The sequence below is a fragment of the Bos indicus x Bos taurus genome, chromosome 9 (assembly GCF_003369695.1).
Source record: "Bos indicus x Bos taurus breed Angus x Brahman F1 hybrid chromosome 9, Bos_hybrid_MaternalHap_v2.0, whole genome shotgun sequence".
NCBI lineage: Eukaryota > Metazoa > Chordata > Mammalia > Artiodactyla > Bovidae > Bos > Bos indicus x Bos taurus.
The window spans coordinates 31,772,245-31,788,827 of record NC_040084.1 but is presented as its reverse complement, the minus strand read 5'-3'; the positions used below and the strand labels follow the sequence as shown (position 1 = coordinate 31,788,827).

Genomic DNA, 16,583 nt, shown 5'->3' with positions numbered 1-16,583 from the left:
TGTCCATGGCATTTTTCATGCAAGAATACTGGAGTAGGTTACAATTTCCTACTGCGTAGGAACTTTCCGACCCAGGGATAGAACCTGTGTTTCCTGCATTGGCAGGCAGCGTCTTTACCATTGTGCCACCTTGGAAGCCTAACTAAGCCCCTGCTGCTGCTGCTGCTGCTGCTGCTGCGTCGCTTCAGTCGTGTCCGACTCTGTGCGACCCCATAGACGGCAGCCCACCAGGCCCTAGGAGGATTAAATATGAAGAATAACGGAGTACTTAATATGAGTGAATATATACTATGTATTAAATGCACATCAATTATAAAATACATTTTTTACTACATAAACTTACTAAGAATGCCTTACAGAATTGCTGACTCAGGCTAACTCTTAAAATCACAACATGGACTGCTGAAGCACTTCTAATCATGAGATGAAAACTTGCAGTTCTAATCATGAGATGAAAACCCGTAGTTCTAATCATGGGATGAAAACTTGCAGTTGACTAGATACATTATAACACTCCACATTGCTAGTTGACTACAAAAATAACACGTTTCAGAGAATAGCATCCAAAACAGTCTAAAATTACTATCATCTCAAACCACAATTTATAAAAATAATACAGTATGTTTATATCCATCATTATTCACCATGTTAACGCAAAGTGAAATTTAAACAGTTCTGGCATTTGGAAGACTTTTATGAACTAATCAAGGTTAGAGTACAAATACATTTTGAGATGTGCAGCTCCTCACTATATCAAAAAAGCATGGCTAAAAACACATTTATTTAAAGAAATTTGCCAAAAATAAGAAAGAAAAAAATCCAAAGCCTGAACTTCATCATCATGCTTTGCTTTTATTCTAAAACAAAATACCTTAGACAAAATGTGGATTTATTCCTACTTAAGTCACCAAAGGCCTCTAATATACAAAAGATCAGCCTGCTCCTTCAAACATAAAAATGTGTGTTGCTTTGAAATTTTATCAACAATTTCCCTTTGGTTAATTTTTCTTCTGTAAGAATTCAGCTTTGTAAGACTTGCCATCTTCTGGAACCACTGGGGGGAAAAAGTCACTTCTGAAGTTCTATCTGGATTATTTTTGAGCTTCAATTATGGTCTTAAAATATTAGGAAGCCATCCTCATGAATTCTAAAATAGAAGATTCACTCTCTCTTTCCCCAGCATCTTCCTCAAATATCTGATGCAAAAACCCAATGATAACAGTGAAGATGAGCCAATGGGAGTTGGCTGGCTGGGTCTTGGCTGACCGAAAGTGGGCTGTTCTAGTGTGCTTGGCAGATACTCATATCAGTAAAGAGTACTTTTAATTCTAGGGATCCAGCCCAGGAAAGAAGCAAATTTTGTTGTTGTTTTTTTAAATAAAATGCTGTCTACTGCCTTTCAAGACACTGCCTCCTTCTGGAAGCCATATGTCTCTAGCTGGCTTGTTAGATCCATCTTCTCTGATGTCCCACTTCTTAGGTCTCCAAGCTGTCTTCATTCCCAACCCTGCTCCTTTAAAAACTTCCTTGTCCTGTACATTTCACAATAAGGAAATCCAACTAGTCAACCAACACAGGGGAAAGTGCTGCTGAAAGAAGGGTAAATTAAATACACGCGAGACTGTTTCATCACCCACGAAAATCAAAGAGTCAAGACCAGGTTCATTACATAGAAGTATAAGAAAAATCACCCCTCAAAATGTACTACGATTCTTTGACCTATTCATTTCCCCTATTAGAAATTTAAGATTAAAAATCCTACTTATGGGGTGAGGGCAATGAAAAATCAGCTGGAATCTTAACAGACAAAGATGTTTATCTCAGCCTAAGATAAAAACAAAAAACTGGAAATAATCTAAATGTTCAGGTCCCAGGGGAGGGTTAAATAAACTATGATGCTTCTATTTCATATATTATGCTATCATAAAATGATACTTTAAAAGAAAAATTAAAAAAATATGTATCCATAGTGTGGTTTTAATTGTGAGAAAAAATAACTGATATGCTGGGGTGAAAAGTGTTGACATTGCTTGGGACTGAATGATTGAACTATGAAGAATTCCGCCCCGCCCACCTTTTTTCTACTCCTATGTACTTTCAAAATGTTCTTTCCTAAGCTAGTATTACTTTACAATGAAATAACACAATGGAAGATACTTGCTTGTTTTACAAACCCATTCTCACTCTTGCTAAGATAAACCTCAAAGAATAATAATTTCTGCTGGGCAAATTTAGTGATATCGTTTTAACAGGAGCCTTTAAGAAATAATACATGATTGAAAGGGAGGCAGTGATGGTGAAATTTCAGGCAGCTGGGAATGAGATTTTTGAGACCAGGTATATACACTATGCTGCCTTCATCATTCCACAGATCTGTCCTTTTGTCTTGTGGCCTAACAGACAGACAGACAGTGAGGAAATGCAATCTTTTAGCAGTTGCAGCACATATTCTTGTGAAAGAGGAACTAGAGTTAATCTTGCCCCGAACATCAGCTCAGAGAAGGTGGACGTGGCCATCCCGAGTGTGAGCCACGAGTCCTGGCCTCCTATGTCTGAATCCTCTCATCCTTTAAAAGAAACAAGTGCTCTTCATAGGACTTTACAAAGACCTTTCCATGAAGAAGGATTGGACAGGTACGAAGATCCCAGCAATAGCTCACGGTCTCTGGATGGCCCAAGTTCATGTCTCAACCAGTTATTCACAGGTCCATCATTATTCTCTGCACCTTCTCTCATAAACTCCTGGCCTAGGCAAACAGGTATCCCCACCAGCGCTGCAACAAAGGTTGTTTTAGGGTATAGTGTGCTGTATTATTGAGCTTCCTTGGTGGCTCAGATGGTAAAGAATCTGCCTGCAATGCAGGAGATCAGGTTTGATACCTGGGTTGGGAAGATCCCCTGGAGAAGGGAATGGCAACCCACTCCAGTATTCTTGCCTGAAGAATTTCATGGACAGAGGACCCCTGCAGAGCTTGGCGCCCTTGACCACATTTTTAATCCCCTCCCTTTACAGGCCCCCTCTCATACTAAGCACCTTCATACTAGAGACTGGAGACAGGACAGTCAAATGGGAGACCGACTAATTACATGAAAAAATGCAAATAAACGTTAATACAGTATGCCTGAGTATCATCGTATGGAAGGATGCAGAACAAGGGGAACTGGAGTGTATCGGAGCAAATAAGGGACCAGGTTGCTGCTAAGCTTAAGAGGGAGGGAGATTAAGACACTAACAGTTTTTAAAAAGGAAGTGAGGGTGGCATTTTACTGATAGTTACAAAAGTCAAGCAAATACAAAGGCTACATGGGCTCTTTAATTTCATTATCTCTAGTCTGGATTATCTGCAGGTCTGCTGGGCTCTAATGTGCCTAAAGCAACTGCCAGAGTATTCATGACAGAAATGAGGGCTGTGACTTCTAAATGCTCTTAAGCCTTAATCTCATTTGGTTTTCTTTCAAGTACCTAATGATCACAGAAGTCTTTATCAGGACTCAGTGCAGGTGGGGCAGTGCCTCTGCATTCTGCAGAGCAAAGGAACTAGCCAGGATTGCTTTCTCAGGGAATGCCTCACCAAGCAAAGATCTTCCATCTCCTTCTAGGATACTCTCAGTGGGGTTTCTAGCTGCCAGCCTGCTATTTAGGGCTGAAGAGGAGGGAGGGCCAGGCCAGCCAGCCTCCAGAGCATATGTTCTCATTAGAGTCAAGTATCGCGGGCGGAGCCGGCCTGAGAACTTAAGAGGCAGTTCCCAGCTCTATATAGTAAACACACTTGGGGAATCTCAAGAGCTCAGGGCTCACAGAACCCTATTTTTCATATGTAAAATGAGTATGGGCTTCAGGATCTCCGAGGTCCTTCTGGGCTGGATACCTTAATAAATCTAAATTCAAAGCTCTCAAAAAGGCCACGATCTGTTGAGTTACAAACTAGACCTGATTTATGCGAATTTAGACTACCAGGTAACAACACATTGAGCTCTGATTATAGAACTGATCATAATTACATACATTTTTGCTAAATCTAAAATAATTTTCTTTGTACTTCTTAAAAATATTCCTCCAAAGACAAAACAGGTTAAAATGCATTTTACTTAATCCCTCTTCTTCTCTATCTTGGAGAACAATTTCAAGGCTTAAGGAGGCAACTCAAGAACTGTGCTCATTCTGAGAAGACGGTACTTCAGGAACAAGCACATGAGACTGTGAGAAAGAGACAAATGAATTCTTTCACACATATTCTGAAGTACAGAAGCTGAAAAAGTATGCAATTTTTAAGGATACCGAAAGTTTTTTGGATTTGGCGAGAAGGTGAGAAAATCAGAGTTGACAGTAGCACAGTAAAATCATAGCTGTCTGAAAGATCATCCTGAATTGGAAGTGTACCCTTTAAGCAAACCTATTTTGAACTTTGTTTTTGATAACTTTTGGAAACATCATTACCCACTTTCCTGATGCATTAAACCGTATCTCAAACAATGTAATCTTGGCTTGATGGCTTCAGGTAGTGACTACTAACAGTAATAACAGCAAGCAACATTTATTATACACTCCCTATGTTTTATAATAATGTGTGCTAAGTCACTTCAGTCATGTCTGACTCTTTGTAACCCCATGGACCGTAGCTTTCCAGGGTCCTCTGTCCATGGGACTTCCCAGTCAAGAATAGTAGAGTGGGTTGCCATTTCCTATTCCAGGGGATTTTCCTGACCCAGGGATCGAACCCGAGTCTCTAATGTCTCCTGCACTGGCAGGCGAGCTCTTTACCACTGGTGCCACCTGGGAAACCCATGTATAATAGTAATACCATTTTAAGTGCTTTGTGTGGATGCTCACATTTAAGCTTTCTGATCCAAGAAAGTGCGTACTTAATTATTACTGCCATTTTACAAATGAGAAAACTGAAGCTCTGACAGATTAAGCAACTAGCTTAAGGTCACAACAACTAATACATGGTAAAAGCCAGATTCAGGCCCAACTTGTCTGACTCCAAAACTAGCCCTTCTCACCATACCATGTTGCTACAAATGAATGTAGCAGGGGCAGGTAAAAGCACCTGGAGAATCTCCAGGACCTTCTTGGGTGAAGAGAACTGTGTGCTCCTATAACGAAGAGACCCCAGATTGGTGCTTTTTAAATGTATGTCTACTTGCTGTTTTTTAAAGGTAAGTATAGTTAATGTGCAAAATTATATAACTTACAAGTGAACAATATAGTGATTCATAATTCTTAAAGGTTATACTCCATGTGTTGTTATTATAAAATATTGGTTATATTCCTCATGTTGCACAGTATCTCCTTGCAGCTTATTTCATACCTAATAACTTGCATCTCTTCATTCCCTATCCCTAGATTTCCCCCTCCCCCTTCCCTCTCATCACTGGTAACCACTACTTTGTTCTCTATACCTGCGAGTCTGCGAGTTTCTTCTCTATACCTGCGAGTCATTTTTGTCATACTTCATGAATCCCACAGACAAGTGCTACTATTAAATATATGTCTACTTTAAAAAATATATACTCTGTCAGGGAATGGCATGATATATTGAAAGTGATGAAAGGGAAGAACCTACAACCAAGAATACTCTACCCAGCAAGACTCTGATTCAGATCTGATGGAGAAATCAAAAGCTTTACACACAAGTGAAAGCTAAGAGAATTAAGCACCACCAAACCAGCTTTACAATGAATGCTAAAGGAACTTCTCTAGGCAGGAAACACAGAGAAGGAAAAGACATACAAAAAATAAACCCCAAACAATTAATAAAATGCTAACAGGATCATATATATCGATAATTACTTTAAATGTAAATGGATTCAATGTACCAACCAAAAGACATAGACTGGCTGGGTAGATGAACCCCACAAATTGTATGTAATTATTTTATATTGTTAGGTTAATCGTGTTTCCACTATGGCTTGCAACTGTAATTATCTTTTTTTTTTTTTTTTGGTCTGGCTATTGATTGTGAAAACTGGTAAACGTCTTTTACTACTGTGATTCAGTTTAGTTCAGTTCACTCGCTCAGTTGTGTCCAACTCTTTGCGACCCCATGAACTGCAGCACGTGAGGCCTCCCTGTCCGTCACTAACTCCAGAGTTCACCCAAACTCACATCCATCGAGTCGGTGATGCCATCCAGCCGTCTCATCCTCTGTCGTCCCCTTCTCCTCCTGCCCCCAATCCCTCCCAGCATCAGAGTCTTTTCCAATGAGTCAACTCTTCGCATGAGGTGGCCAAAGTATTGGAGTTTCAGCTTTAGCATCAGTCCTTCCAAAGAATACCCAGGACTGATCTCCTTTAGAATGGACTGCAAAGATGGGCTTGACACAGGACAGAAATGGTATGGACCTAACAGAAGCAGAAGATATTAAGAAGAGGTGGCAAGAATACACAGAAGAACTGTACAAAAAAGATCTTACGACCCAGATAATCACGATGGTGTGATCCCTCACCTAGAGCTAGACATCCTGGAATGTGAAGTCAAGTGGGCCTTAGAAAGCATCACTACAAACAAAGCTAGTGGAGATGATGGAATTCCAGTTGAGCTCTTTCAAATCCTGAAAGATGATGCTGTGAAAATGTTGCACTCAATATGCCAGCAAATTTGGAAAACTCAGCAGTGGTCACAGGACTGGAAAAGGTCAGTTTTCATTCCAATCCCAAAGAAAGGCAATGCCAAAGAATGCTCAAACTACCGCACAATTGCACTCATCTCACATGCTAGTAAAGTAATGCTCAAAATTCTCCAAGCCAGGCTTCAGCAATACATGAACTGTGAACTTCCAGATGTTCAAGCTGGACGTAGAAAAGGCAGAGGAACCAGAGACCAAATTGCCAACATCCGCTGGATCATGGAAAAAGCAAGAGAGTTCCAAAAAAACATCTATTTCTGCTTTATTGACTACGCCAAAGCCTTTGACTGTGTGGATCACAATAAAGTGTGGAAAATTCTTTAAGAGATGGGAATACCAGACTACCTGACCTGCTTCTTGAGAAACCTATATGCAGGTCAGGAAACAACAGTTAGAACTGGACATGGAACAACAGACTGTTTCCAAATAGGAAAAGGAGTACATCAGGTTGCATACTGTATATTGCTTATTCAACTTATATGCAGAGTACATCATGAGAAATGCTGGGCTGGAAGAAGCACAAGCTGGAATCAAGATTGCCAGGAGAAATATCAATAACCTCAGATATGCAGATGGCAACACCCTTATGGCAGAAAGTGAAGAGGAACTAAAAAAGCCTCTTGATGAAAGTGAAAGAGGAGAGTGAAAAAGTTGGCTTAAAGCTCAACATTCAGAAAACTAAGATCATGGCATCTGGTCCCATCACACTATTGTGATTACGTAATTATTATTCATTTAATACCACTGTCTCATGACTGTGTGCTCAGTTGCTCACTCATGCCCCACTTTTTGTGACTCTATAAACTGTAGCCTGCCAACCTCCTCTGTCCATGGAATTTTCCAGGCAAGAATACTGGAGCAGGTTGCCATTTTCTCCTCCAGGAGATCTTCCTGAATCAGGGATCGAATCCATGTCTCTTGCATCTCCTGCACTGGCAGGCAGATTCTTTATCACCAGCGCCACCCAGGAAGACCATATCAACAGAAATCAGTAAAATTCTATTATCCCCAAAACTACCATTTAAGAGAAAAACCTGTAATTGCTTTTTTAAATCCAGATGCACATTAGAATTATCTTGGAATATTTTGAAAAATACAAATGTACAGGTATTGTTTTTTTCTTCAAAACTCCAGACCTGATTCTAATGAGCAGCCATGTTTAAAACTACTGGACTATATGATTATCTTTTAGTACTATCTAGTTTGTTTCATTTTTTTCTATTTCACATTCAGTGCTCCTATTTTGTTTATGTTTTCCAATTTCTCCATCTCTCTTTTTTGTTGTTCTTTCTCAAGCCTTCATCAAGTGTAACAGAAATCTTTTGTATACATATATGTACATAAATAGCATGCACAATATATTTTAGAAAATTACGAATGTTTGCCTTGCTAAAAAGTTTACATTTTGATTCTACTTGTTTGACTATGAACAGAGTGCTAGATTTCTAATTTATATTCACTCAAAACTTTGATATAGTTCCATTTATTCTGGCATGTAGTATCACTGCTAATAGTCTAGAAAGCTTATTATCTTGGTGATTTAAAAAAAATTTTTTTTTGAATGAGGCTTGAAACTTCTAATCCAATTCTGAGAATATAAAGAAATACTATGTTGCAAAAAGAAAAAACCAGGAAAGTAACATGTGATACAGTATTATTGTATCACATTGTATTATAAAGTGAAGATTTTGTTCAAATATCAAAAAACTTTATGTTAGTGTCCATTATTTGTTTTCATACCTTATACAAGATTCCATATTGCATTTAGTTGTATTGAGCAGCTTCAGCCTCATGCAACAAATTCTGATAACTTCTCTTTTCATTTTTATTCTGTCACAAATATTTTCTTAATTTCCCTTGTTATGGTTTCTTTGATACACTTATTTAAAAATAAACATTTAATTTCCAAACACATGGGGTTAAGTATTTTTTATGTTAATTTCTCATTTTGATCCTTTGATCCTCTCATTTAAATCCTTTTTTCTCTGCAATCACCCTTTTCGTTTTTTCAGTCTTATAACTTTATTGAAGCTTTCAATGGCTAAGTAAAGATCGTTCTTGGTAACTGTCACATTGCACATGAAAATATGTGGGTTATTTTCAAATATCTTTCAATACTGATTTCTAACATAATTCCATAGTGATAAGAGAACAGACTCTATGATTTCAATATCTTTAGACCATGAAAATTTTGCATCTTGTTTTATGTCCCTGGATATGTCCCAGTGTCTCCAGGTTTATAGTCTATGGGAACTAGAATAGACTTTGCACTCTGTTGTGTGAAAATTATATAAATCTTAATTACATTGAATTGATTCATAGTGCTTTTTCAGATCTACTATATCCTTCTAATTTTCTGTCTATCCATTCTATTAATTTTTGAGAGTTTGAAACTGAAACTCCAACTAAAAATCTTAATTTATCTACTTTTAGAAATAATTATAATACATAGTGGAACTACATATAATTGCTCTTTATTTTCCAAGTCTCCTGCAAATGTGTTATCATACTTTCACAGTTTAGAAAAGAAAAAATATATACTTCTTCAGGTTAACTTTCAATTCTTCTGTTATGCATTGTGCATTGTCAAAACAGCACCTACATTTATGGTTTGAAAGAACTCTCCCACACTGGTACACCCTTTTCCTCTTTTTTTTTTTTTTTAATTTCTCCCCCAGCTCTCTTTGTAAAGAATGCCCAATTGAGTAATTACTAATGCCTCTGTTTCCCTGCAGGTATTTTCATAAGGAGAAAAAGATGTCATCAAAATTCCCAGGATGGCTTTAAAACGAAGAGGTCTTCTTAACCAAGCCCCTAGTAAGATCTTTTTTTAAATTATAATAGTTAACATAATTCATATGAGACCAAAGTTTTAGTACTACAGGATTGTACATGTTTTGCAGTTACTTGACATTAGTGTCTGCAAATAATGAATATGAGAGTCAATTTATACACCTCCTTGACATTTTACTTAGGAGGCAAGTCATGTCTGGATAACGAACAACGTTCACCCAGGACTGGACTTCCATGCTCAACTCTACCACTAACTAACTAGCAAAATGATTTTCAGGGCAATTTTTGTGTCTCAGCTGCCTTTATTGTAGCTATCTCTAAAGTCTCATTCAGATACAATATTTTATGGCTTAGAGCACATGGGAAAGATTGAAGGCAGGAGGAGAAGGGGATGAAAGAAGATGAGATGGTTGGATGGCATCACTGACTCGATGGACATGAGTTTGAGCAAGTCTGTGGGAGTTGGTGATGGACAGGGAAGCCTGGCGTCCATGGGGTCACAAAGAGTCTGACACAACTGAGTGACTGAACTGAACTCCATGTTTACTTTCAAAAATCAGAGTTATTTTTATAGCATTTTTTGGTAATAGGAAAAAATTTGGCAGACTTGTTTGAAGGACCTTTAAACATATTTAGTAGTAAAGGGTGGGGGACTAGAGGTAGCTCAATTATTTAATACTACACAAGACAAAGAATATTGAGGGAAAAGTCAAGACTTAGTTTCCCCAAAGAAAGAATCTCTTTCTTAAAATACCAAACACTGGCTTCTCCTTTATCATTCTGTCTCCTTAGGGGAAAGGCATGTCATGGTATCCACGGAGCCCAGCAGGGGAGCTACTCCTATTGTGACCAACCAAAACTCACCTTTGACAAACATATTTTTGTGGTTTTGTAGGTTATAAAGGACTTAAAAGGCCACAGGTCCTCTACTGGGTTATAAGATATAAGGGTCCTATGCAGTGCTGATCTACCCATGTATATATAGCCCTCATCACTCATACTGACCTGATGGGTTTCCTCCTGTCTGACCTTTAGACCCATGCTTTAAACTCGCTCTGATAATGAATTTGTATTACCATAGCTTATTATATAATTTAATACAAATAAGTTAACTAAGCTGCTGAAGTCCAACAAAGTTACTCATCCAAAGACACTTTTTACAAACGTGAATCATCAACACAAATTTCTCAAAGTGGTTTATTAGCTCACTTAAGAAATAAAGATGCATTTACTTGAAAATGCATTTTTTTAACCTCTTTTCCACTGAATTAACTAGGTTCTAGATCTTATATAGAGCTCCTTTATATGAATGTTAAGTTACCCAGTAAGAGAAAAATACTCCTCCCAAACAAATTATCAGTAGCTTACAGAAAATTAAGCTGAGCATAACTGATTATCCATTAACAATCTTTTCCTGCTTTTGTACATATATTAATGTTCAACACTCAGCATCTACTCTAATACTTACACTGCTGAAATATTGAATTTATTCATTTACTTGTTAAAGAGAGAAATTTTTACAAATGCTCCATGACCTACCTGCTCTGCTGCTGCTGCTGCTAAGTCGCTTCGGTTGTGTTCGACTCTGTGCAACCGCATAGATGGCAACCCCATAGATGGCAACCCCATAGACCAGGCTCCCCTGTCCCTGGGATTCTCCAGGCAAGAACACTGGAGTGGGTTGCCATTTCCTTCTCCAATGCATGAAAGTGAAAAGTGAAAGTGAAGTCACTCAGTCGTGTCCGACTCTTCAAAACCCCATGGACTGCAGCCCACCAGGCTCCTCCATCCATGGGATTTTCCAGGCAAGAGTACTGGAGTGGGGTGCCGTTGTCTTCTCCGCTACCTGCTCTGAGGAAGGTCCTAAGAGTGGGAAAATCTTGCATTTGCTCCTGTTCAATGTCTGGTGTGTTTCAGAACTTGGTGAGCTGAACAGGCAAGGTAACCCAAGGGCATCCAAGCTCCTTCAGAGTCAGGTCTTCAAATTGTGGCCTTTATTATTTTGCAAATATTATTTTCCACACTACTACTCATACAAATAAGTTTCAAAATAAAAATGTCTTGTTTTAATATGTCAAGGTAGATTATTCCTATGTCTGATTTTTAATAAAAGTTAATTGTCAGTAGTTAACATAAATTACAGACTCATGCACAACCTAAGGCTAGTGTGTCAGGCATAAAAATATATCCTCACCATTAGCTATCAATACGAAAATTTGCTTTCAACTTTTAATTATGTAACAGTTCTGGAATTAAAAACTAAGGCCTGTTTTGAGAAACCTAGAAAGAAAACTGTGACCCAACAGTTACCTGGTCCTAAAACCGTGCTTGATAGACCCAAACCTGGCTGTCAGCCTCCCCACTACCATCCCATTTAGACTGGAGGGGGTTCCAGTCTAAGAAGGGAGGGATCACATTGATGGTTTGACTGTCTTCAGGCCCTATTACTCAGAAACCCTCCCCATAATTACACAAAAATGGGGGGAAAGTTCATCCTCTAAATTAGGATTAAGGTTCTAATTCTAAAGGATAGTGTAGATGCTTTGGGTAAACTCCCCCTAAAAGCTTCCTGACTTTAAAAAATGTTGGGGTAGAAAAAGAAATTACTATTTTTCTAAAAATTCCATGGTGTTCTTTCACTTCTGTGCTTCATTTGCTTTTTAAAGTTAAGGGCAACTTGAGCACAATTTTAAAAAGATCAGCCTCGTGGGAATACGTACTATGTATATATTATAAATTTCATGGAAGTCCCAGAGTTGATTTATTTACGAAGTTTTCATGGGGTGGGGGGATGTCTTAATTTCAGTTTTAAGTTTTATGACAAATATTTATCATCCATCCAGTTAGTACTAGAAAGCATGTAGCTAGCACTTTTTGTGAAGGGTGCTAGGCAATAAACATCCTGAAATTAAAGACTGTTTCCCCTTAACACAAATTTTTAAAAAATTTACCACAATACCAGTAACACAACTGCGTTGGCAAAAAAAAGCACTGGCTGTTTTTAAACTAAATTTACAATATGAAAGTTTGGCTCAGAAATTATAGTCCAAGCTCCCAATATGTTAGAAGACTTGCTTATATCAATACTTTCTAAATTTTACCTATAACACTGTTAGTACCTCCAGGTATGATAGAGAACCTAAGTAAATAAAAATCACTAGAAAAAACAGGAACAATAAAAATCAAGATCAAGGCAAAGATCCATTGGTTCATGACAAGGCATACATGGTACCTGAAACTGAATCTAAATGTATCAAGTTGAAGTCCATTCATAATGGGCAACCACTCTTCCCTCTCTAAAACTGAATGTTTACAGCATAGTTTTATAATAGTATCAGTTAACCTTTTTTTGGTTTACAAACAAACACATCTGCCTGAACTAATCTGATGAAAAACCATAATCCATTTCTTCCCATTAGTCTTTGACTAAATACTGAAGCTAATCATGCTGGCTTTCTACCCCCACCTCCCTACCCCGCTTGGTTCTCAGGGCAACATGAAATTTTAAAGAATCCATTTAGTTCCACCACTTTATGCAAGACTGGGCAGTTTCAAAACATCCAGGTACAAAGATGTTAGCATCACACTGATATAGAAGGCTACACAAATTTCCTTTACATGGTTAATTAAGACCTTTTGATCTACAGACAAATTTAACGGTGGATCTAATAGCAACAGATTCGTGAGGAACACATACTGTTAATATTCTGTCCTGAATCTGACTGCTACTGTCCCAGTGCTTCTGGTCTAAATGCACTTTTACTTAGTACTAATCGGTACCAAAAGCTTTTTCACATCCATGGATCTATAATATTTAAAATAATATCCTGGGACAATTGTGATCTACACTGTCAGTTCATAGGAATTCAGAGGCATGAAATGTGAATTACACCACTTCAAACTTAAGGAAAACATAAGCAGATACAGATTTGGGGCTAATTTATCTATGGGTTTTGGTGGGATATTTTCAAGGAGGCTGAGAGATGAAAAGGAGAGGGAGATGACTGGTGAAAGCAGAGCTTTTTTCCATCTTCCTGGAGAGTCGGAGAAGAGTTTCATGGAGAAGGAAAACTGCTAGATAGAAGTTGTCACAGGGAGTACAACCCACTTCCCCAAGTCTGGGAAGGTTCTATGCCTGAGGAAAGGTGTCATAGTTCAAAGGCTGATGGGCTATATGGTACAGGAGGGATGACTGCAGGCAGCTTGCCTAGGGTAAACTGAAAGGGACCCAAATCCACCTTAACTTGCTCAATTACAGCTTAACCAAATTCATTGGGTCATCATATTAAAATCACAAATTCTACAATGATCAAGCTACCTCCAATTTGCAGCCACTTCAGCTAAGTACCTCTTCACAACCTCAAAACTCTTTTTATGCTCTTTAAATGGGGGGCGGGGGCGGGGGGTGGAATCAGGAAGCTTCCTTTCCTGAGTACCTGGTCCAATGTCAAAACACAGCATTTATTTTCAAACCCTGTGAAACTTAAAAAAATGAAAATTCATAGTGTATTTCAGAAATTGGAATCAAAATTTGGGGTAACATGCTTTTAACATGGTTCCTACAGTCGATGGATTGTGCAAAAATCCAGAATGGTATAGTTTCACAAGGAAGAGCAGCTGAGAAAAGAGGCTTGTCCACAGACAGCCTGGTGACAAGAAGTCTGGGCTTCAAGTCCTGACTCAGTCACTAACTGGTTCTGGGGCTCTGGGCCCTTCAACGTTCATTTTTAAAATGATAGTCTGAAACGATTTTTAAGGTCCTCTTCAGCTTCAAGCTAAGCACAAACTGACCATGTTTCAAGTTCCAACCGAAAATTACAGGAAAGAAATTAGGAAAGACTTAACAAAGTCCATGTTTGCCCGAGATTAAGTCTGTCATCATTGTGCTGCTGTGGAGGAAAACCTGTTGCATCACATGGAATACTCTTTTTCTAGCTACACTAGAAATGCAAGAAGCAGTAGGCTGGCTTTTTACATTTTTTTTTTTTTTTTTCATTTTGTGAAAAGTAAACAACAGTGTGCCCCCTATGATAACAAGTTCTCAAGTTTCACCTTTATAGTCTGTAAGTACACCTGGCGGAATGGGGCCACGTGACTGAACGCGGGCTGGGCTGGCTTGCTGTTGGAACATTTCTGTGATGCGTGATCGATGCTTTGCGTTTACATTCAAGCTTCATTCCAAACCCACGTCCAAGCTTTATTAGAAGGCTGTTTGGGACCTTCACTGTTGCTGTTTTCAGGGACGATTAACTACGTATTGGCCAGTGGAAGAGGAAGTTTGCACAGGATCTGCCCATGTATTAAATACCTACTTCGTGTGGTTTATGCTCACTCGAGCATGCAAGTTAAAAACAACGGGATTCAACCTCAGATCCTAATTGGTCACATCTACTTTGACAATAAAAGGGAAGTGAAAGAGCCTTTGACACTGCATCTGGTGTAAGTGGAAAACCTCCCTGTCTCCCCACACTAATGTTACAGATATGCCCTCCGCCCCCCACCCCCAACACTGTAATATCACACAGTTAAAGAGTTTCAAAGGTCTGTCATTTCTCCCAGAAAAACACCGCGGGTCTGGAGGGATTTCTAGCTGGGTGCACTCACCTCTTTGATCTTTTCCCTTTTCTCGCGGATGGCGGCGTCGGCGGGTTCCCGGTCAATCGCCCCGATTGTATTCACGGGCGCTAAGTACACTGGGGGCAGCCTTCTGAACCCCGCCCTGTTACTCAGCTGGTCCTGGGCCACCTTCTCCTTCTCCATCAGGATGTCTCTCTGGATCTCCTCGGGCAGCTTCTGCAGGGTCTCCTTGGCTTCCCTCAGAGCCCGCTCGTGGTTTTCGCGGATCCTGGCCAAGTTGTCCTCTAGGGAGGCCGCGGGGTCCCCCGGAGCGTCCTCCTCGCCGCGCCGGGCGCGCCCCTCCGCCGCGTCCTCGGCGCGCGCCCCGGGTCCGGGCTTGTGGTCGGCGGCCGGCTGCAGGGCGGGGCTGGAGTGGAACAGGACCCCGCTGAGCAGCTTGGAAGAGTCGGGCAGGAAGAAGATCGCCCCGAAGCAGAGCGTGATGAAGGCGCTGAACACCAACAGCAGCACGAACTTCTCCGTCAGGCGGAAGGCGGCGGGGCCCGACCCCTTCCTGCCGCTGCTGCTGCCGCCGCCGCCGCCGCCGAGCCCCCCGCCCAGGCCGCCGCCCGCCGGACTACTGAAGAGCGGCAACAGGCCCCCCACGGGCATCGCGCCCGCCGCCCCGGCCGCCGGGTTGCCCGCTGTCCAGTGGCCTCGCGCCGCGCCGCTCAGCAGCCAAACTTCGCCGCCGCCGGGCGTCAGCGGCCGCGGGGCTGCGTCCTGGGCATCCAGGCCGCCCAAATCCCCCGCCCGGGCTGCAGGTATCCCCCGGGGAGACAACTCCCCTCTGGGTCTTCTCCCTGAGGCGGCTCCTTTGGCAAACAACGCGCGCGCGACAGACCTCTCGCTGCAGCCCCTGCGGGGAGAGAAACAGTAAAAACACAGTAATTAAGAAGGATGGTGATAAAGTTTCCACCGGTCTCCACCCTCCGACGGCCGCGAGAGCCTCCAGGACAGCTCCCCCGGCACGGAGTCCGGAGTCCGGCTGCCGGCACCGCCCTCAGAGCCCACTCTTTGGACTTAGGGGTGAAGTTGGCGGGTCTCGGGGGCGGGGTGTCCCGCGCACACCTGGAGCAGGGCCGCGCGCGGTCACCTCCTTGCAGAGGGCAGCGCGGAAGAGGCGCAGCAGGGGTAGCGGTGGGGGACTCGTCAACTTCGCCTGCTCCTCATCCCGAAGCTGGGACCAGCTGTCTCTCCGCTTCCCAGGTGGCGTCTGAGCGTGCCTCCCCGCAGCCCCGAGCACCGCGCGGCTGGGCTAGCGCGCCGACCCGCGGGCGAGTCGGAGCGAGCAGGGCAGCGCGACACCCTCCACCGCGGCCCCGCGAGCACTAACACCACTGCCGGTCTCGGGGCGGTCGGAAACGAGGGCGGTGACGCGGCCGGAGAGTGACGGCGCGACCAGGCCAATCACGCGCCGCTCAGGGCCCCCCGGGGGAGGAGCCGAGGCGGGGAGGGGGGCCGTGCCGGGAGGGGAATTTACGGGAAGCGCAGCCTCGCGGGGGCCCGGCCGGGGGCTGGGAGGTAGCCGGGGCCCCTGAGGCA

General features: G+C 41.7%; 1 protein-coding gene across 1 annotated transcript in view; it reads right to left on the bottom strand.

Moving 5' to 3' along the window:
- MAN1A1 (mannosidase alpha class 1A member 1) overlaps positions 1–16,378 on the bottom strand; it is a 173,315-nt gene extending 156,937 nt beyond the window's left edge. The window contains exons 1-2 of the mRNA XM_027551103.1: positions 16,110–16,378; positions 15,027–15,897 (exon numbers count right to left, since the gene is read on the bottom strand). Coding sequence (XP_027406904.1) covers positions 15,027–15,650 — 624 coding nt within the window. The 5' untranslated portion in view covers positions 15,651–15,897; positions 16,110–16,378. The remainder of the gene's footprint in view (positions 1–15,026; positions 15,898–16,109) is intronic.
- Positions 16,379–16,583: the final 205 nt, after the last annotated feature.